The following is a 21,467-nucleotide window of genomic DNA, read 5'->3' as shown; positions in this document are numbered from 1 at the left end:
TAGTTCTCATCAGTTCTTTCAAAAGTCTTTTCCACGAACTAACCTTCGGTTCTGATGGATTTTTATTTTCTATTCTACTGGTTTTGGCTCATGTCTTCCTTAGTCTTTTTCTTCCTTTGATTAACCTTGCCTTGCTCTCTCTACTTATTTACTTGAGTACTTACATCATTAATGTCCTTCTCCTTTCCTAACATAAGCATTTAAAAATTTGTCTCTAAATCCACTTTAGATGTACCCCACAAATTCTCATTGATAGCTGAATTTTAACTTCATGAGTTTATTCTTGACCTGAGTTATTTGAATTTTTGTAATCCCTAAATATAATATTTGTGTGTTTGTTAATCTGTTTCATTAGTCTTTTTTACTGATTAAACTTAATTGCTTTGTGGGCAGAGACTATGGCCTATATGTCAATTCTTTAAAATATTTTGAATATGGTTAGTTGAGTGTTCTACACATTTCTGTGTATTCCCCCATTACTAGGTGATTATACTAGTTATACTAGCATAACACTCTTTATAAATATCCATAAATCTTATATATTTACAATTTCTCCTTCTAAATGGTCAATTTTGTTTTATATGTTTTGAGGTTCTGTTAGAGATGCCTGGTTTTTTTCTCTTACATATACATGTTTTTGTGTGATTATTAATTTTAAATGGTAGTCTGTGACAATTCTACCTCTTGACATTCTTGGAAAGGTCTAATCCTGTTGTATTTGCTGAATATTGTTTATAGTAGATGTGTGTGTATCTATTTTGATTTTGGATTGTGAATTTATGTTTAATTTTTTTAATGTTCATTTATTTTTGAAAGAAAGAGAGAGAGAGAGAGAGAGCATGAGCTGGAGAGGGACAGAAAGAGACGGAGACAGAATCCAAAGCAGGCTCCAGGCTCTGAGCTGTCAGCACAGAGCCCGATGAGGGGCTTGAACTCATGAGCCTTGAGATCACGACCTAAGCCGAAGTCGGACACTTAACCGACTGAGCCACCCAGGCATCCCTGGATTGTGAATTTAAAGTTCAGTTGGGCTTTATCTATGATAAACCTGCAGGGTTTGACCTGGGAATATGTTTTGTATTAGCTTCTGCCTGGCATCCCGTGGATGTTACTAGCCTGGGACTGTCACAATAATTTTATTTTATTTTATTGGTGATTCTTAAACCACATAATTAATACAGATTAAAATGTGAATTTACTGGAGAAGCAGTTGATTACAATCTCTCAGGAGAGGCATCCCACACACATACACACATTCCTCCCATGTCCCCAGGAATCTAGGCCAAGAAATACAAGCTTCCTTATTTTTTCCCTGTGTCAGTGGAGAGGTTTTATTTTCTCAACTATGCTTTCACTGAGGTTACAATCCTTTGAGGATCCTGGCTTTACATAGGGGTCTAAGAAATCCTAAGATGCATGGATCTAATAAATTGTCTTCTGTCTCCGTGAGGCCATTTAAAATGAAAGCCCTTTGGCTAGCCAAGGAATGAAAATCTCCTCAGGGTAGTCAAAGTATGCTTCCCCTTACACCTAAGATTTTCATTTACCACTTCACTTTCTGTACACTGAGGGTTTCTATTATATTCTTGTAAATTCAGATATTCATTTCAAGGGATGCTTGATACATTTTATTCAGCATTTCTAGATACTGTTGTGTCTTCATTAATCTTTGCTCTAGAAAGCTTTTCAAATGATCTGATCTGTTTGGATTTTTTTTTTCTTTATAAGACAAGTTTTGTGTTAAGTTGTAAGATGCAAAGAGAGCTAGATGTTTGTAGAGCTTTTTACCTTAGAAATTCAAAACTTCTATCAGGATGTATTCAGGTATTGGGGCACCTGGGTGGCTCAGTCGGTTGAGCATCAGACTCTTGGTTTCAGCTCAGGTTATGATCTCACGGTTTGTGAATTCAAGCCCCACATTGGGCTCTCTGCTGGCAGCGTGGAGCCTGGTTGGGATTCTGTTTCCTCTCTCTCTCTGCGCCCCCCTCCCCCTCTTGTGCTCTCTCTCTCTTAAAATAAAGAAATAAGCTTTTTTAAAAAAAGGGATATATTTAGGTGTTGGTGTTTGTGTTAATCTTTGTCAAAATACAATGAGCTCTTTGAATCTACAGATTCAGAGTTTTTTTCCAACTAAGGAGTTTTCCTGAATCATATTTTTTATTATTGCTCCTGTTTTTTTAGTCATTATCTGTTCTGAAGGAATGCTATTCATTCAATGTAGAGTTTCCTACTTTTATCTGACATACTTTTTACTTCATAACTTTTATCTTGTCCGTTCCCCTGACATTCTAGTAGGATTTATCAAGCTAGTTCTTCATATCATTAATTTACTTTCCTGTAGTGATTATTTTGCTTTTTAATGCTTCTAAGGCAGCTTTATGTTCTGCAAATACCAGGTTCATCTTCTTATAACCATCCCTTATCATGTCATTAGTATTCCTTTTCTGTTCCTGCCTCTCAGCCAGTTCTTTTCATCCTAGTCTCTCTCTCTTTCTTTTATCATTCAAATAAACACAGATTCATGTTCACTTGGAATTTTAAAGAATTGAACCCGGACTACCTATAATTTCTTGTTTTTAAACCCTTCCCACAAATATTTTCAAAATATAAGTTCACTCTTTTCCTCTTGCAGTCTGTGATTTATCCTTAAGTGATGCATAATCTTTCATAGGCTCCATATTGTTGCTTTTCTTGTTTATCCATTTCTAAACAATGAGAAACCTTTAAAACTTTACAAACACACCCAAATAAGGTAGTTTTTCTCACCTCCTATTTTGAGAGTGTTAGAATCAACTTCTCAGATGTTTTAATTGGTACATATTCATATTATCAGTTAAATAATACAGGGACTTTCAGAAATGGGAGTGGAGCTAGGACTACAGGGTATCTGGCCGGTGGTGATACCTACCAAGTCAGGGAAGAGCCCTGTTATATCTGGAAGTAGAATAGCCACGTTTTCAACTTGGAATAGTCTAACAAATTCTTGGATGCCCAGGCAGTTTTAAAACGAAGGTAATCACAAGTGTTGGATCTTCTACTCATCTCCACAAGTCTCTTTCTTGTAAGCTTCATCCATCCCTCCAAGTTAGTGAGAGTGAAACTGCTATCTACTTATTTTCCATGAAGGCAAGCTCCTCAAAGTAAAACTGTTGCTTAGACTTTGGTGTCTGATCTTTAATCTGATAGTGCATATTTCTGGGCAAGTACGCTTTCTTAAAATCAAAACTGATACACTGATTTTCCAGTTTTGTGTCCTTATATTTTTAATCTAGAAAATATAGACCTAGAAAGGGGAGTTAAGTAAATGTTTGTGATCAATTCTGTAACTTTCCTGTCATTCATAGCAGGGTAAGCTTCTTCAGAGATTTGCTCTCCACTGGAGCTAGGCCAATAAGAGTTCTCATCTGGAATTTTGGAATAAGGGTGCTAGTTATATTCTGATAAGCATATGAACCAAAAATTAAAATACATGACTGGTATTTTTCATTGATAACGTAAGAAAAGTACTCAAATATGGGTAGTTTTTAGTCATTCGTTTATTCTACAAGAATTTATGAATTCATGACTATGTTTGGTGCATAGGGGTAAACTATGGGAAACACATAGATGAACTCAGCACCACTACCCTCAACTGAAGGAGTTCAAAGTTTGGAGAATGGAAACTGACATGCCAGGATATAATTTCAGTATAATACAAAAATTGTTTTGGGAGTATAGGGGAATCACCTAATCTACAGAGTCAATGATGAAGGCATTTGAAAAGCATAGCTGGTTTTCATAATTTTTATGATAAAATACATACATATGAAAAGGTAGCAAGGAATAATATGTAGTATAGCTAGATCAGAACTTTATGAGAGAGATGCAGATAAAGCCAGAATAGTAGGTAACTGATCTTACATGCCTTACTTTAAGGAGTTTAACCTTGATATTAGATACAATAAGGAATAACTGTAAGTTTTCATGTTGGGTTATGAAATGGGCATATTGGCATTTAAAAAATGGCAGCACATTAAGTCGTCTGGAGGGATATAAAACTGGAAGCTGAGAAACTAGTGAAGCAGTGACTGCAATAGGGCTGAGGATATACAGAATACCTAATCTTAGGCATTCCTAGTGTTAGTGAGACTAGAGAAAATTGAGTGATTTCCGAGACATTACTGATGTAGAATCAATAGACGTTAATGGGTGAGTGCATGCCTGGGGTGGGTTAAAAACAAGTTAGGAATGACTACAAGGTTTCTGTTTTAAATTCCTGTGTGGGTCTGGGATTATTAACAGAAATCAGGATCAATGAAAAAGGAATAGATTTGGGATAGAAAGAGAAAATTCACTTTTGAACTGAATGTTCAGGTAACATCTGAAGATGTGGGCATGGATGAGATCATTCAGAGAGAATATAGCATTAAGAGAGGTCCAAAGATAGATTCTCTGAGAAACCTAACACTTAATAGGCAGGAAGGAGAAAAAGAGTAGCTTTTTAACTAGAAAAATACCACGTGCACATAAAAACCACATGTATGGCTATAAACTCAGATGAAAAAGTCTAACATTTGCTTATTTTTACAAATAAAATCACACTTCATTTGTAATTTTCCACCTTTTGATGGCTAAGGCTTCTAACCACTTATGACAGGAGTAAAATTAGTTGAAATTGGACAATACTGAAAAGTCAGAATGTCTAATTGTAATTACTGTGATTGCTGTGTTAGACAAGCCAATATGGCCAAGTGTATCAAATACTACCTGAATAATCCATAGATTCTTCAAAGAGAAATAAAGCAATAGAGAAGCAGAAACAATCTTCTTCAGCAACAACCAATACATCCAACTGTAAAACCTCTAGAACACCACAGTGGCTACCTAAAAATTCTGTTTTATACCGAACTTTCAAAGAGAAAACACGCATTGGCCAGAGTCAAAGAAATCTAATATTTGAAGTATGAAAACCAGGCATATTCAATTTTGATACCCATAGAAATTCTAAGAAATGTTAACATGTTAATTTTGTAAATATTAGCCCAAATTTAAAACACTAAATCAGAAGGATCTGTGTACTAACAGGAAAATAACAGGAAAATGACAGTAACAATTCTTAATGTCTTGCATATAAAAACGTCCTTTAATGTCTAACATCATTTCACAAACAAATACTTAACAGTGTGGAAGAGGCTTATGTTATATGGAAACAGGAGAAAAGAATATTTACTGGCAGTAATGAGGTGATCTTCATTTACGGAAGAAAAGGTACATCTGTTTTGAATTCTATCATTATATAGCAAAAATCCAACTCTCTCAGGTTCTGGATTCCAATTCCAAATCTTTTAAGTGTAAATGATAGACTGTTACGTTAAAAGAAAAATAATATAACAGTTTTCCTAAAAATGTCTTCAATTCAAGGGTTAACTTATAAATATCCTCTTTAGTTAAGCAAAAAGATGCTAATGAATTATGCTGTAAGCAAATATTTCTCACTCTAACAACAGGATATCTATTTTTAGCTGCAGGTTTGGCTTAAAGTGAACAGCTCTCACCCTATGATAAACTGCAGTATATACTGTAAGATATTTTCTCAAAAGGCATTTTTGGAAATGTTTCAAAAAAATAAGCCACATTATAAAAACATAAAAGGAAACTAATGATCATGAAAGTACTTATTCTAACAAATTATTTCCCCCAAAAAAGTATCTCTGAAAAATTTTAATAAAGCCTCTAAAACCAAAATGCACATATTTATTTCATCATTAAATCTCTGTTTCTCAAAGAACTATAGTTAAAGGCAACCAGTAAACCAACAAAATTCTGGCAGCATCTTATTCAAGACTAGGGTTTTTTAAATGTAATAAAAAAGAAGCTAACAAGACTTAACATTAGAATGACAAAGCCAATAAATGGAAAGTTCAATTATCTTCAGGATCAGATAATAAAAAGAAATTCCTCCCTTATCATGGTGGGTCTTTTACTCACTAATTTATAACACAATTAGCAACAACAGTATTTAATGAATACAATAAATCAAACCATAAAGAAAATTAGAAAATGACTATTGGTATCGACTATTAATAGTGGTTTTACTTGTTCACAGTTCTCAATGGATTTTAAAAGCAAATTACTATAATGCCAAAATGCAAAAGCATCAATAGAAAATGTAATTCACTGTAGCTCTGGCTTTACAATTGCCCCTTTAGAAAATATTTTTCCCTCGTATAGTTAAATATTTCTAAAAAAATATAGCTGCAGTGGCTCCGAGAGCATACTTACCACTCATGATGAAAACCAACCTTTCCAAAACATATTGCTCAAAACAACAATCCAACAGCAAAGGGAGTTATGCTAATCTCTAGAGGTGGAAGAACCGATGGTGTAAACACATACACTGGAACATGCAGCACACAGAAAATGAAAATAGCTTTCTTTTGTTTAAAAAAGAAAAGCCCCTAGAAGCAAAGCATAACTGCCCAGCATGAGATATCACTAGTAAACATCAGATTAATGCCAAAGATGTGTATAACTAGATTTAATTTCTTTCAAGCTGGTTATTCTAGCCTCCTTCATATACCACTAGAACAACTCAAAATGGCAGGGAGAAAATGTTCAAACCAGGATGTATAAGATGTTCTCAATTATATCAGCATGAGTTGTTACCACGGCAACATTAGACCAGAATTATCGGTTCACTTGTAACCAAGGAGTAGCTTTTCTAAAGCTTTAATCAAGCAAGACAAATAAAATATCTTTTTATTTTAGAGCCACATGATTTAAAAATTACCACGTTTCTTAAATTTAAGCACTTATCTACCCTTTTTACATCTTTCAAAGATCTAAAAAAAATTGCTGTTTTCTTCAAATACTCACACAATCCCATGTTGAACCTGGCAAGGAACAAACAGCAGAATGATTGCACCTAAACGTCTTTCAATTACACCAGCTCTTACTGCTAGCTGTGGACCTCACTGATATTAAAATGCTGTGTGCTGTTGCTAGTGACTATTGGCGATGAATCTTATTGCCCAGATCGCTGATAGCTTTCATTTTTCATGAGCCAGAAAGCTATACTGCAGCACAAATGTTAACCATTTAAACATTCTGTATTACGGAAGAGACAAAACACAACACTACAGATTTCATTTATAAAGCAGAATCATAAAAGAATGCATTTACAAACTTCTATTCGATTCGGCATTACAAACAGCGTCAGATGCCAGTAACGTGGTTTTCAAAAGGGAATAACATACAAAAAGTTACTGGTGATCATTGTTGAAGTGTGAGATTCCTTACATCAAAAAGGATTAAGACGACAGATTGTATAGCAAGGTGGGCAGACTGGATGGCATGATGAACAGACTGTTCTGATTCCCAGAGACCTAAATTTTGTACCAAAATGGTACAAAGGATCTATAGAATGGTACCTCATTAAGTGGAACTTCAGCAAGTGAACTTGCCATTTGAAAAGCTCCCAGGTGAGCTAGGACTTCTGGTGATGGGGCCATGAATAAGCCAGAAAATCTCCTACGAAACAACTAAGAAGCTGGACAAAATTGCCAAAAACGATGGCTTCATGGCTCTGGGAACCTAGCAATCACAGACAGTAAATTGAGAAGCATTTATTCACGAAAAACTGCTGAACTCTGTATAAGAACGGTGGGAGTCTAAGGTGGTCTTGCTCAGTGCTGCTCCTGTTCCCCCAACAGCTCAGTCAGTGCAGTACTTCCATCAGGTGGGGCTGGCCTTGACAACTAGCAGCTTTGCTGCCAGAGGGGCTGACGTGGTATACAGAGCAGGCCAAAAAATCCCACACAAGTGATGTTGTCAATAAAAAAAGCAAACTGTAGGAAATGAACAGGGCAAGTGTCCAGCTTTGCTAGTCTCAAGTTGTGGCCTTGGTAGGGGTGAGCAGCAGACTGGTAGTCTAGCAAGAAATTTAACACAGAAAATGGAAATGAGAGAGTCAGAGAGGACGTAAACATATCCCTAGCTAACTGGGAAGCTATTCCTGTAGGGGAGACCCCAGAGGACCCTACAGAAATTTAAAGCTGGTACAGACTTGAAAACCGCTTCAACACTGAATGTGCTCCTCAACCCACAAATGCAGACTTGCTCACAGCGTTTGAGGACAACCTCTGATCAATCACTGAATAACAACTAAGTTACAAAGACACAGGGTAATTCCTAGCAGAGAAATTAGCAGCCAGACACCATGGGGGACAGTCCATATATTAAGGCCAAAAAAGTTATTAAAAATAAATACATACATACATACATACATACAACCAGGAAGAAAAGAGAATCAGAATCCAGAAGTGCCACAAAAATAGTATTTTAAAACAATCAGTGTTTTTTGACAAAAATATGTGACAATAATGAAGAGAAAAGGTAGTCAACAGAAAATGTCTCTGAATAGGTAAAAATATAGGATTTGGCAGACAAAACAGCTATGATAAATACATCAAAGAATAAAAGAAAATTACATTTAAAGAATTAAAGGAAATTATAATGACAATGATATAAGAAGGAGAGTTTCAATACAGAGAGAGAAACTATTTACAACATAAAAATCATAGACATTGAAAGTACAATAACCAAAATTTACAAACTCACTACATAGGCCCAACAGAAGATCTGAGGAGGGCAAAGACTTAATTAGCGAACTTGAAGACAGATGAACAGAAATATCCAGACCGAAGAATACAAAGAACAAAAGACTGGAGAAAAATGAACAGATCCTCACATACTTGCGGGATATCAAGGGTACCAACATACATGTAATAGGAATGCTAAAAAGAGTGCAGAAAGACAAAGGGCAAAGAAAAAATATTTCAAGAATAATGGTTGAAAGTCCAATGTGGAAAACATTACCCAACAGATCCAGGAGTTCAAATAATATCAACTAGAATAAACACAAAGAGATTCATACCTAGACACATCATAGTCAAGTTTTTGAAAGACAAAGACAAAATCTTAAAAGCAGCAAGAGAAAAATGGCTAATCATGCACAAGGAAAAAGCAATATGATCAATGACTTTTTAACAGAAATAAGAGAGGTTAGAAGGCAGTGGAATGATATCTTCAGAGTGCCAAGAGAAAAAAGAAACAAACCTGTTCACAAAAATTCTCTATCCAAAATATTATCCCTCAAAAACAAAGGTGAAATAAAGACATTCCCAAATAAACAACTGAGAATGTTTGTTGCAAGCAGAAACACTTAAGGATGTCATTCAGGATGAAAGGAAATGACACTAGGCAATACTCAATTGACAGGAAGAAATGAAAAATGCTGGAAATGGTAAAAATAGAAGTAAAAGATTTTATAAATACATACTTTTCTGTTCTCTTAATTTCTTTTTTTTTTTTTTTTAATTTTTTTTTCCCAACGTTTATTTATTTTTGGGACAGAGAGAGACAGAGCATGAACGGGGGAGGGGCAGAGAGAGAGGGAGACACAGAATCGGAAACAGGCTCCAGGCCCTGAGCCATCAGCCCAGAGCCTGATGCAGGGCTCGAACTCACGGACCGTGAGATCGTGACCTGGCTGAAGTCGGATGCTTAACCGACTGCGCCACCCAGGCACCCCATCTGTTCTCTAAATTTCTTTAAAGGACTTCAGCTGTATGAAATTGCATTGCTGAGTTTTACAAAAATACACATGTAATATGTGTGAAAATAATAACACAGCGTTGGAGAAGATATGGAGCTATCTTGGATCAAAATAGATTTACTAGATTTAAATAGATTTACTAGATTTATCCTGAAGTAGAATGCGATAAGATAAAATGTACATTATAACCCCTAAGTCAAACAGTATGAAAATATCTTTTAAAAATTTAGTTAAAAAACAAAGAAAAATTAATATGACACCTAATAAATATTTGTTTAACACTAAAGAAATGAAAAGGAAACAATAACAACAAAAACTGTAAGACATACTGAAAACAAACAGCACAGTAGAAGATGTAAATCCAACCATATCAATAATTACACTGAATGTGAATGGAACAAAGATGGATCAAAGGCAGAAATGATCAGACTGGATAAAAAAAAAAAAAGGCAGGATTAAAAAAAGAAAAAAGCAGGGACCAACTATATCCTGTCTACAAGAGCCACACTTCAGATTTAAGGATACAAGTAGGTTGAAAGGAAAAGGAAAAGAAAAAGATATACCATGAAAATAGTAACCACAAGACAGCTGGAGTACCTAAATCAGTATCAGACAAAATAGACTTTAAGAGAAAAAAAAAAAAAAACAGTACTTCAGACAAAAAAAGACATTTCATAATGATAAAAAGGCCAATACATCTGAGAGAGTTAACAATTAGAAATGCATATGCACTGAAAAAAAACAGCCCCCAAATACTAAAACAAAAATGAGAGAATTGAAAGGAGGGCGTCATTATTCAACAATTATATTTGAAGATTTCAATATTCCCCTCTCAATAACTCATGGGAAAACTAGACAGAAAATCAGCAAAGATGGAGAAAACTTTGAATAATACCATTAAATTTTGACATTTATAAAATACAGCACCTAACATCATCAAAATACATAGTATTTTCAAGCACACATGGAAATTTCCACATTAAGCATAGGCTAAATACTATAATAAATTTCAAATCTGAAAGGACTGAAAAATCATTCAAAATATGTTCTTTGATCACAACAGAATTAAATTAGAAATCAGCAACAGATGGAGGGCGCCTGGGTGGCTGTTGGTTGAATGTTGGACTTCAGCTCAGGTCATGATCTTGGGGTTTGTGAGTTCAAGGCCGGCGTTGGGCTCTGTGCTTACAGCTCAGAGCCTGGAGCCTGCCTCAGATTCTGTGTCTCCCTCTCTCTCTGCCCCTCCCCCATCACACTCTGTCTGTCTCTCTCTGTCTCTCTCTCTCTCTCTCAAAAAAAACACAAGCAAACAAAAAAAGAAATCAGTAACAGAAAATTTGGAAATCCTGAAATACTTGGATTTAAATCACAAAGAAATCCAAAGGGCAATAAGAAAATATTTTGAACTGAATGTAAAAGAACCTACAAAAAAAATCAACATTTATGAAATGTAGACAAAGCAGAGCTTAGAGGGAAATTTGTAGATTTAAACACCTATATTAGAAAAAATGGAAGGTCTCAAACAATAATTTAAGCTTCCACCTTAAGAAACTCAAGAAAAAAAGATCAAATTAAACCAAAACCAAACAGCAGATCAGAACAGACTTCAATGAAATAGAAGATAGAAAACAACAGAGAAAATGAGTAAGTCCAAAAGTCTTACTGATAAAGCTAGACTGATGAAAAATTAAAACTAACAAAACATGACAAAACAAAATAAGACAAAATAGAGAAGATACTAATTATCCAAATCAAAAATGAAAAGACAACATCACCCCTGACACTAGATGAATTTAAAAAATTATAAAGGAATACTATAAACAACTTTATCTTGATTATATAACTGAGGTGCGATGGACAAATTCACAGAAAGACACAGGTGCTGGAACTAGCTCAAGAAGAAATAGAAAATCTGAAGATACCCGTGAACAAATTAAAATGTTGAATTAATAATTAAAATTTTTCTCACAAAGAAAAGCTCAGGTCCATAGGCTTCACTGGGGAATTCTATGAAACATCCAAAGATATAGTATCAATTCCATATAAACTTTTTCAAAATAAAGAGGAGGATGTGACACTTCCCAACTTATTCCATAATGTCTGATACCAAAGCTAGACAAAGATCAAAAGAAAATTACAGACCAATATCCATCACAATGCAAATATCTTTATCAAAATATTAACAAACCTAACCCAGCAGTATAGAAAAAGGATTATATACCACGACCACATAGGATTTATCCCAGGAATGCAAGGTTGGTTCAACATTGAAAATCAATTAATGGAATACCCTGTATTAATAAAATAAAAGACAAAACTACATAATTGTCTGAATATACAGGAAGAAGTATTCCAAAAATTCAACACCTGTGATCAAAGCTTTCAACAAATTAGGACTCGTAGAGAATTTCCTCCAGTTGATAAAGGGCAAGTGTGGGCAGGAATGTCTACACTCACCACTTCTATGCCATTTTATATTAGAGATTCTTGCCAGTGCAATGAGGTAAGAAAAAGGTATACAGATTAATAAGAAAGAAAGCTGTCTTTATTTGCTTTTTTATGACATGATTATATATGTAGAAAATTCTAAAAATCTACAAAGAAACTACTAGAATTAATAAATAAGTTTATTAACATCATAGGATGTAAGATTAATATACGAAAATCAGTTAGATTTTAATTCACTAGGAACAACAATCCAAATGTGAAAGAAATCACTCCATTCACAAGAGTATTAACAAAAATAAAATATTTAAAAATCAATCACACACATGCGCACGCGCGCACACACACACACACACACACACACACACACACACACTGGAATATTAGCCATAAAAAAGAATGAAATCTTGCTATTTGCAACAATACGGATGGAGCTAGAGTATTATGCTAAGCAAAATAAGTCAGTCAAAGAAAGACAATACCAAATGATTTCACTCATATATGGACTTTAAGAAACAAAACAAATGAGCAAAAGGAAAAAAGATAGGAGGGCAAACTAAGAACTAGACTCTCAACTTATAGAGAACAAACTGATGGTTACCAGAGTAACCATGGTGGGTGGGAGGATGACTAAAAAATGTGATGGGGATTAAGAGCACACTTGCTGTGATGAGCATTGAGTGTTTTATGGAAGTACTGATTCACTATATTGTACACCTAAAACTAATATTACACTGTTAACTAACTGGAATTTTAATATAAATTTTAAAAAATCAATTTTAACAAGACTTCTTCACTAACAAGTAGAAAACTGCATAGAAATTAAAGGCTGTCTGTTAAATGGAGAAATATTTCATCTTCATGGATCACAATACTCAATTCCAGCATATTCTTTTAAAAGAAACTGATAGCTGATGCTAAAAATTGGATTAAAAGTGCAGTAGAAATTGGATAACCATATGAAGAGGAAAAAAAAAAAAAAGAACTTCACTCCATATCTCACATCATATACAAAACAACTTAAAAAACGGATTTCTAGATGAGAGCAGAGAATAAGAATCTTCATTGCCTTGGGTTAGACAATGATTTCTTAGGATTTGGCACCAAAAGTACAATCTATAAAGGTAAAAATGATAAATTAGACTTAATTAAATTGCAAACTTTTCTTCTTCAAAGAGATCATTTAAGAAAACAAGACAAGCCATAGAATGAGAGGAAATACTTGGAAGTTATCTATTTGGTCGAGAACTTGTGTTCAGCCTATACAAAGAACTTTCAAGACTTGATAGTAAGAGGTAAAAATCCTAAATTTTGGAGGTGGGCAAAAGATTTGAAAACACATTTCTCCAAAGTAGATACCCGAACAGCTCATAAGAGCATATGAAATTATGCTCAACATCATCAATCGTTAGGGAAATACAAACTGAAACCACACTGAAACAATAGTTCACGTATAACAGAATGGTTATAATAAAAAAAGACTGATGATATCAAGTATTGACAAGAATGTAAAGAATGTGGCCCTCATACATTGCTGGTGGCAATGTAAAATGGCAAAACCACTTAAGAAAACAATTTGGAAGTTTCTTAAAAGAATAAACACAAACTCAACAAACGACCCAGCAATTCTACTCCTAGATATCTACCTAAAAGAACTGAAAGCATTTGTCCACTCAGTCTTATACGCAAATGTCTATAGAAACGTTAATCAAATAACCAAAAACACTCCTGAGTGCATAAAGAAAATGTGTTATTTTCATAAAGCATGCTATAATTCAGCAATAAAATTGTTGATATGTTCTAGAACATGGATAAACCTCAAACACATTATTCTAAGTGCAAGAAGCCAGAAACAATTGATTGCATTACATATTGTATAATTCCATTTATATAAAATGTCCAGAAAAGGAAAATCTGTAGGGACAAAAATCCATAGGGATACAAAACAGATCAGGATTTGTCTGAGGTTGAAGTGGAGACTAACTGCAGAAGGGTACAAAAGAACTTTTTGAGGGGATGGAAATATTCTAAAAATGAAATGTGATGATGGCTACAAAATTCTATAAATTTATTAATAACCATTGAACTGTACTTATAACAAGTGAGTTTATGGTATACACAAATTATACTTAGTTTTTTAGAAAGTTATCTAGTGCTTCTCTATGGATGTAGAGACAGTGGCTTGAAGCGGGTCTTCTATGTTCTGGGAAGAATCACTTTAGTGGACAACTTAATTATGTAAATATAAGGCTGGTAGGCATCCATTAGCTTGGGGGAATGATCTAACAAAAACCCTTTGGAGTGAGATAAAGGCTGTTCCTTCCTAATACCCAATCGTAAACAAAACTAATTAAAGGGAAGGAGGAAGTAGATCCGCATTAAAAATAAAACAAGGATTCTAAAAGAAAGGGATTAAAACCTAGACCCCATTCTTTCTAAGATTCAGAATTACCAGAATTTCTTTCATGAATTTTAGTGATAGTATCTGTGGCCCATGAGTAGGAAGGCACACTAAGTAAGCTTTATCAAAGAGGAAAAGAGAATGTGAGTTGGTGATTTAGGCTCAACAATGGAGGCACTATAGGCCAAATTTAAGTGCCTACAGAGGCCATACAGGCAAAACAATAGAAGTAAAGGTTAGCATAAATTAGTATTAATCCTGATTAAAGAGGATATTCATTCAGTGCTGCCCATTTGTTCTTAATGGGAATAAGAAGCCACTGAAATCAACTTCTTTAATATTTCAAGGATATGAAGTCCAGATATTAATATGAAATCTCTAGTTTTAAAACCATTGTATTTTATATTTTTATATAAAAGAATGGTGCCAAATTCAATTATTTTAAAAAATACCTTGAGGACCAAACAAGACATATCTGTGAGCTACATTTGGGTTACAGACAACCAGTCTGCTATCCCTGGAAAAGATGTTTAAGAGAGGAAGGCTGGGGCACCTGGGTGGCTCAGTAGGTTAAGCGTCTGACTTCGGCTCAGGTCATGATCTCACAGCTCGTGAGTTCGAGCCCTGCGTTCAGGCTCTGCGCTGACAGCTCAGAGCCTGGAGCCTGATTCAGATTCTGTGTCTCCCGCTCTCTCTACCCCTCCTCTGCTCATGCTCTGTCTCTGTCTGTCTCAAAAATAAATAAATATTAAAAAATTAAAGAAAAAAAAAAAGAGAGGAAGGCTGATTTTGGTACAGGGTGGGGAAGGGCTAAACTAAAAGATAACCTTCTCACACATTCAACCTGACATAGAAGTCAGGATCAAAAGGCACAGAATTATAAATTAAGGAAACTAAATCCTATGGTATATTCCTTGGATGAGCATAACACTGGAAAGGGTGGTCACCCTCCTATTTAAGAACCACTAAGATCTCCCCAAGGGTCAGTGTCATCACATCAAGTGCAAGTATACATCAAATCCTTCGGGATCAGTTTTGAACTGTAAAACCACGTGGCAGTGGCAAAATCAACAGAAGCTAAAAATGAGACCACTAGCTTATATACTAATCAAAATACTCCTCTCTGTATCTACACTTTAGAAAGATTAGACTCTCTGTAATGAGTGAACTGTCAGAAGTTTAGCAAGATGTGAAGGGGGCTGGAAGGAGACCCCAAGAGAAAAGCTACTTAGCAGCCCTACCAGTATGAGTAGATGAATGCAAATGATTAATTCGAATATTTAAAAGATGAAACCGGGGCGTGTGGGTGGCTCAGATGGTTAAGCGTCCGACTTCGGCTAGATCATGATCTCACAGTTTGTGAGTTTGAGCCCTGCATTGGGCTCTGTACTGACAGCCTGGATCCTCTTCAGATTCTGTGTCTCCCTCGCTCTCTCTCAAAAAAATGAATAAACATTAAAAAAATTTTTTTAAAAAGATGAAACCTTATTTGTATCCTAAGTGGGTCATACTAGTTACATAACTAGTTAAGAGCATAGTTGAAAGCAGTCATTACTTTAGGGCTTGCAAGTAATATTCAATCCTTCAGAGAATGCATCACTCCAACTTCCAGCTTACTGGCTCTTTTCACATGGACATCTTATTTTCAAAGTTCTCTTTCTAGCCTGTTGCTTTTCTTGGTCCTCATAATAGCACGCTGTCTCTGCATCTAACAGGAAACTTAAGACACAAATCTTCACTATAGAAGCCAAAGACCTGTTTTTCTTACACACATGTAGAAAGGTTTCACAGAACAGGTATTAAAAGCTGGTTTTTTTAAAGGGTTACATAAACGAATATATGCAGTGTCCTTAGAACAATGCCTGGCAGAGAGTAAATAAATGTTTCATGTGATAATGTATATGAAAATATTCCACCCAGGAAATGTGGCAGTGAAGGGACAGGAGTCACTGCTATATTGCACAATCAGAATTATGTAATGTTCTTTATAATATGACTGAATCTCCAACCCAACTAAGTTATACTCTGCTGATTACCAAGGAACACGTAATGATAATGCTCTATTCGGCAACTAAAACATGTCTCTCATGGGGAGCCTGGGTGGCTCAGTGGGTTAAGTGTCTGACTTCCGCTCAGGTCATGTGGTTCACCAGTTTGAGCGCCGTGTCTGGCTCTGTGCTGACAGCTCAGAGCATGGAGCCTACTTCAAATTCTGTGTCTTCCTCGCTCTCTGCCCCTCCCCCGCTCATGCTCTCTTTCTCTCTCAAAAATAAACATTTTTTTAACGTTTATTTTTGAGAGACAGAGAGAAAGACAGAGAGCAAGTGGGGGAGGGGCAGAGAGAGGAGACGCAGAATCTGAAGCAGGATCCAGGCTCTGTCTGAACTATTAGCAGAGAACCCAATGTGGGGCTCAAACCCACCAACCACAAGATCAAGACCTCAGCCGATGTCGGATGCTTAACTGACTGAGTTACCCAGACACGCCTCAAAAATAAACATTTAAAAGAAATAAATAAAATATGTCTCTCAGACTGTTTGCTACTAATAACTGACCAGCTTTGAAAAGTGGAAAAATCTGATAAACACTAATAATAAAGGAGAAAATAAAGCATGCTTGATGTGCCAGAAAATTATACTAGGGATTTTAAATGTCTTCTCTGAACATTGAAACAAATTTAACTCCAAAAGGATATATTACATGTACATTTAGGGTGCAATTAATTTAATACAAAAGCCTTAAAATAGTCATAACATTTCTCTAAATTTGTCCTATAAAATATAAAAATAACATACACAAAGATTTAGCTATAAGGATATTTATTACAGCATTTTTTATATAATAGCAAAAAATTAAAAACAATCTCGATGACCAGTGATATGTTAAATAAATTGTGATGTATTCTTACAACTGAATACAAAACAGCCATCTTAAAAGATATTGTGGAACAACTCTTTTTTTTTTTTTTTTTTTCTGAGGTGGGTCGAGGGTAGAGGGAGAGAGAACCTTAGCATCTTAAGCAGGCTCCACACTGGGTGGATCTCACCTCGGTGAGATCATGACCTGGGCTGAAATCAAGAGTAAGATGATTAACCAACTGAGCCACCCGGTCGCCCTTGTGGAACACCTCTGTGTGATTAGCAAAGATGTTATCAAACACTGTATGCTAAATGATCCAAATTTAGGGGCTGGTAGAAATTTGTTTATCTATGCACCAAATAGACTATAGATACACAAGATATATATAGTGTGTATACATATATATATATATATATCTTGTGTATCTATCACAAGACTATATACACAAAAGATGTTAGCAGTGATTATCTTTTGGTGGGATCGTGTGATTTTTACTTTTTCCTTTCTTCTTTCCTAAGATTTGCAAATTTTCTCCAGTGAAGATATATTATTTGGCAATCAGATTAAAATGTTACTAGGGGAAAAGTGTCTCTCAAACTTTAATGTGCATATGAATCAGCTGGGTAATTTTGTTAAAATGCAGATTCTGACTCAGTAGGTTTGATAGGCCTGAAAGTCTGCCTTAACAGGCTCCCAGGTGATGCTGATACTGTTGGATTGCTAATACACTCTGAGTAGCAAGACATTACCTAGAATATATACTTAACCTTCCTTTTTCCCTAACCATGTAGAATGGCTATTCTTGCAAATATTCTTACAAGCAAGTAAAAGCTACTTTTTATGTTATTACACTATTTGGCACTGCCAAATAGTCCATGGAAACATTTTCTAATTTTAAATCATTTAATATCCCGATTAATTTAGTATAAAGGGCTGCTGATTACTCAAATTCATATAAACAATCGTGATCAAAATACACAGGTAACAGTGAAAAGTTTAGTGCCTCTGGCATGTAATATTTTCCAGATCCAGGTCAGCATTTTACTGCTTCTGGTTAATGACCACAGGTCTTTGAGATAAAACTGCAAAGATCACAATAGAACAAATTAGAGAAAGCCCGTTAGTGTAAGGCCATGGTGATATCTGATGGCAATCTAACAAAAAACTCGATGTTTATTGAGAACTATGCTGGCGATACCAAAAATAAATTGACAAATTCATGCCTTCTAGGAGTTCAAATAGGGGAGATACGTAACCTAAGGACTAAGGTAATATAATTTAAAATCTATAAAATAAACCGTATTTTAAGTGAGTATAAGATAATATGAGAACATAGGAAGAGATTATGAATTCTAATAGAGTGAAAAACAGAGGAATAGAATGCTTTGTGATTTTGTTACAGGGATAGTACTTGAGCAGGGTCTAAAAGTACGAGCAGATCCCACCATTGGTAGAAGAAAGGAAAAGGAATTCCAGGTAGAAGAAACACCTTAAATAAGCACTGTTATTATAAAGGGAATCCACTGTCTGACTATTCATTACCATGTTCATGTAGTGACCAAAAGTCTTGGTTCTAATTAACTGCCCAGCTCAAACAGAATATGTATAGTATCCAAATACATTTCCTTGTAGTAGAGTTAGCAAGTTAACTTCTCCTTTATTAGGCAAGTTAAAAAGCAAATTCTTTAGGCTCTTTTAACAAAAGATTGCATACATATTATTTTCCACTTAAAAAAAAAAACTGTATTAGCTCCTCACTATTAGAATTTAGTCCAAAATTCTGAATATCTAATGGATTTCAAAGATCAGATCTACAGACTACCTTTCCGGACAATATCTTACTATGTCTTTTAAGTAAATCCTAAATGTTCATGTTTTCACTTATTTGTGTATGTTGTTTATTTTCTTAAAATAATCTTTCCTCCTTCTTTGAGTCTCCAAATTCAATTCATTCTTTATATTCTTGAAGGTCCCATCTCCCCTCATGTTAATTTCTTCTTACACTAAGCTCCACATTAAGCTACTTATACATTTTTAAGTGACCTTTTCACTATACCTTAAATATTGTTCGTATGTATGCTCTTCCTACTCTTGTTTTGGAGGGTAAGAACTAGATCTTATTTTTCTTAGAGCATGTTTAGACTATGAGATAGTAAATCCTCAGAAACATTTGCCAAAGGGTGCCTGGGTGGCTGGATCAAACATCTGACTCTTGATTTTGGCTCAGGTCATGACCTCAGTGTCGTGGGATTGACTCTCATGCAGGGCTCTGCACTGACAGTGTGGAGCCTGCTTGGGATTCTCTCTTTCTCACTCTCTCTGCCCTATCTCTGCTCGGTCTCTCTCTTTCTCAAAAATAAATAAACTTCAAAAAAAAAAAAGAAATTAAAAAAGTTTGCCAAATAAATAAAAATGGATTACTACCAAGAAGCTTATGGAATAGTTACAGATGGAAAAAGTAGATAAAAGGATAATGCGGAAGGTCCTCTAGCTTAGAAGTTACAATGACACAGATTCAGTGGCCTAAGAAATAAATATGAAAGTGAATCATCTTGAAGATTGTATGAGCACTGGAAAGGTAAAACTGACTAGATAAGGTGGTCTGATAAACCACTTTAGTTATCTTACTCTACCTGAAGAAATCCATATGCAAAATTGCTTATTTGTTTAATATGGTATTTAAATCTAAGATTCACTCATGGATTTGTATCTACCAGAAAAAATAGCCTGTCAGTTAATGGGAAAGGAGAATAAGTAAAGTGTTTGACGGTATTTACCTATTCAGTCCTTTAAATGTTGTTATTAGACATTCATTAAGTGTATAAAGTCTAAGATTTAAAACGCGAAAACTTCAATCAAGTTCAGCATTATATAATTCGATACACCATTTATGATCAAAGGAAGATTAAAAGCTAACCATAATACATTTGCTACAAAGAGAATTCAATGAATGTCAATATTCCCATTCATTCGGAGTCAGAACAAAAAGCAGAATTCCTCCATGTTTTTTTTTTCTTTTGAACATGTACTTATATGTGGATGGCATCAGCTGTTAAATATTTATGCCATCAAACAGGAATTCCTGTTACTTAATTTAGTAGTAAAAGATGAAACACAGTTAAACCACCTGGAAACTACAATTTGGCTTTTATTCTGTATTTCTTCCTATACGTAGTGTCACTAGAGAAGAAAGAAACTTGCATTAAAACTTGTTACATTTCATAAACACCTAAATTGGTAGTTAACCTTTACTCAATAGTTCACACATCTAATTTTTAAAAAATTACATGTAGTTTCTGTGCTTAGCTGATTTCTTAAAATAGCACTGTTGGAACAAGCATATTCAGAGTGTTTGTTATCAGTAGATAGTACATTCCTTTTCCTTGTCAAACAAGTCATACAAGTAGAATGCTTTGAGTAGCTTTGAAGAATGTGGTTTTCATAAAAACCCATATAGTCAAAATTCCTTCCATAACTCACTCTGTAAATGATAATTGGTGTTTTCAGCACAAAAATAAACCTTGGAATTTTGAAATGATAGGATTCCTCTTTTTCTGTTGTATCAGTGTTTTCTCCTCTATATCAACACATTCCATAGTAGAAGACTAGAGCTCCATGTTTACTGCACTCATCATTAAACATACAACAGTATTGTGTCTGTTTTGATTATTTTGGGGATATGAAAGAAGAAAGTAGAAGAATACTTGATTAATGGATACAGTTACTCTTTAAGTATGCCTATTATTTGCAGGGCTATGAGATCTGCATATAATTTTACTTGTGTACAAGAATACTAGTTTATTTTGTGACATCATAATAAAGAAAAATGTTAACAGCATTTTATCAGTCTGCTTTTTCTAAAAGAAATCATGGCTCATGATGTTATCTTCAATTGCCAGGTTTTAAAATGTGTTTCAGAAAACATCAGGCCCCATACATTAAAAAAATATAGTGACAGTACAGTTCAAACATAACTTTTAATTATTACAAGCCTGTGATATTCATTCATTTGAGATACATTTACTAAACACCCACTATTTGGATGAGTAGGTATCAGTGAAACAGAAACTAATTCAGTAGTGTCCTCATTCTTCATTGAACATTTAATTAAAAGGTCTTAAAATGCAAGATTTCCAAAAGGACCTAGGAGATTGCAATTTAACAGAA

The 21,467-nt window shown here is 34.8% G+C and overlaps 1 protein-coding gene across 6 annotated transcripts in view; it reads right to left on the bottom strand.

Annotated features, from left to right (window-relative positions):
• The window catches only part of PRKACB (protein kinase cAMP-activated catalytic subunit beta), a 125,326-nt gene that overhangs the window by 46,096 nt on the left and 57,763 nt on the right, over positions 1 to 21,467 (bottom strand). Inside the window, exon 1 of one of the 6 annotated variants that reach the window (XM_043575430.1) lies at positions 6,856 to 7,053. The exons of 2 other annotated variants lie outside the window; for them this stretch is intronic. In XM_043575430.1, the coding sequence (XP_043431365.1) occupies positions 6,856 to 6,865 (10 nt within the window). In that variant the 5' untranslated portion in view covers positions 6,866 to 7,053. Of the gene's footprint in view, positions 1 to 6,261; positions 6,578 to 6,855; positions 7,054 to 21,467 lie in introns of those variants that run through there. 3 more of the 6 variants (XM_043575433.1, XM_043575431.1, XM_043575434.1) reach the window with 3 other exon arrangements.

The sequence above is a fragment of the Prionailurus bengalensis genome, chromosome C1, assembly GCF_016509475.1.
Source record: "Prionailurus bengalensis isolate Pbe53 chromosome C1, Fcat_Pben_1.1_paternal_pri, whole genome shotgun sequence".
Lineage (NCBI taxonomy): Eukaryota > Metazoa > Chordata > Mammalia > Carnivora > Felidae > Prionailurus > Prionailurus bengalensis.
Note: the sequence above shows the minus strand (reverse complement) of the source record. Positions and strands in the feature narration are given on the sequence as shown.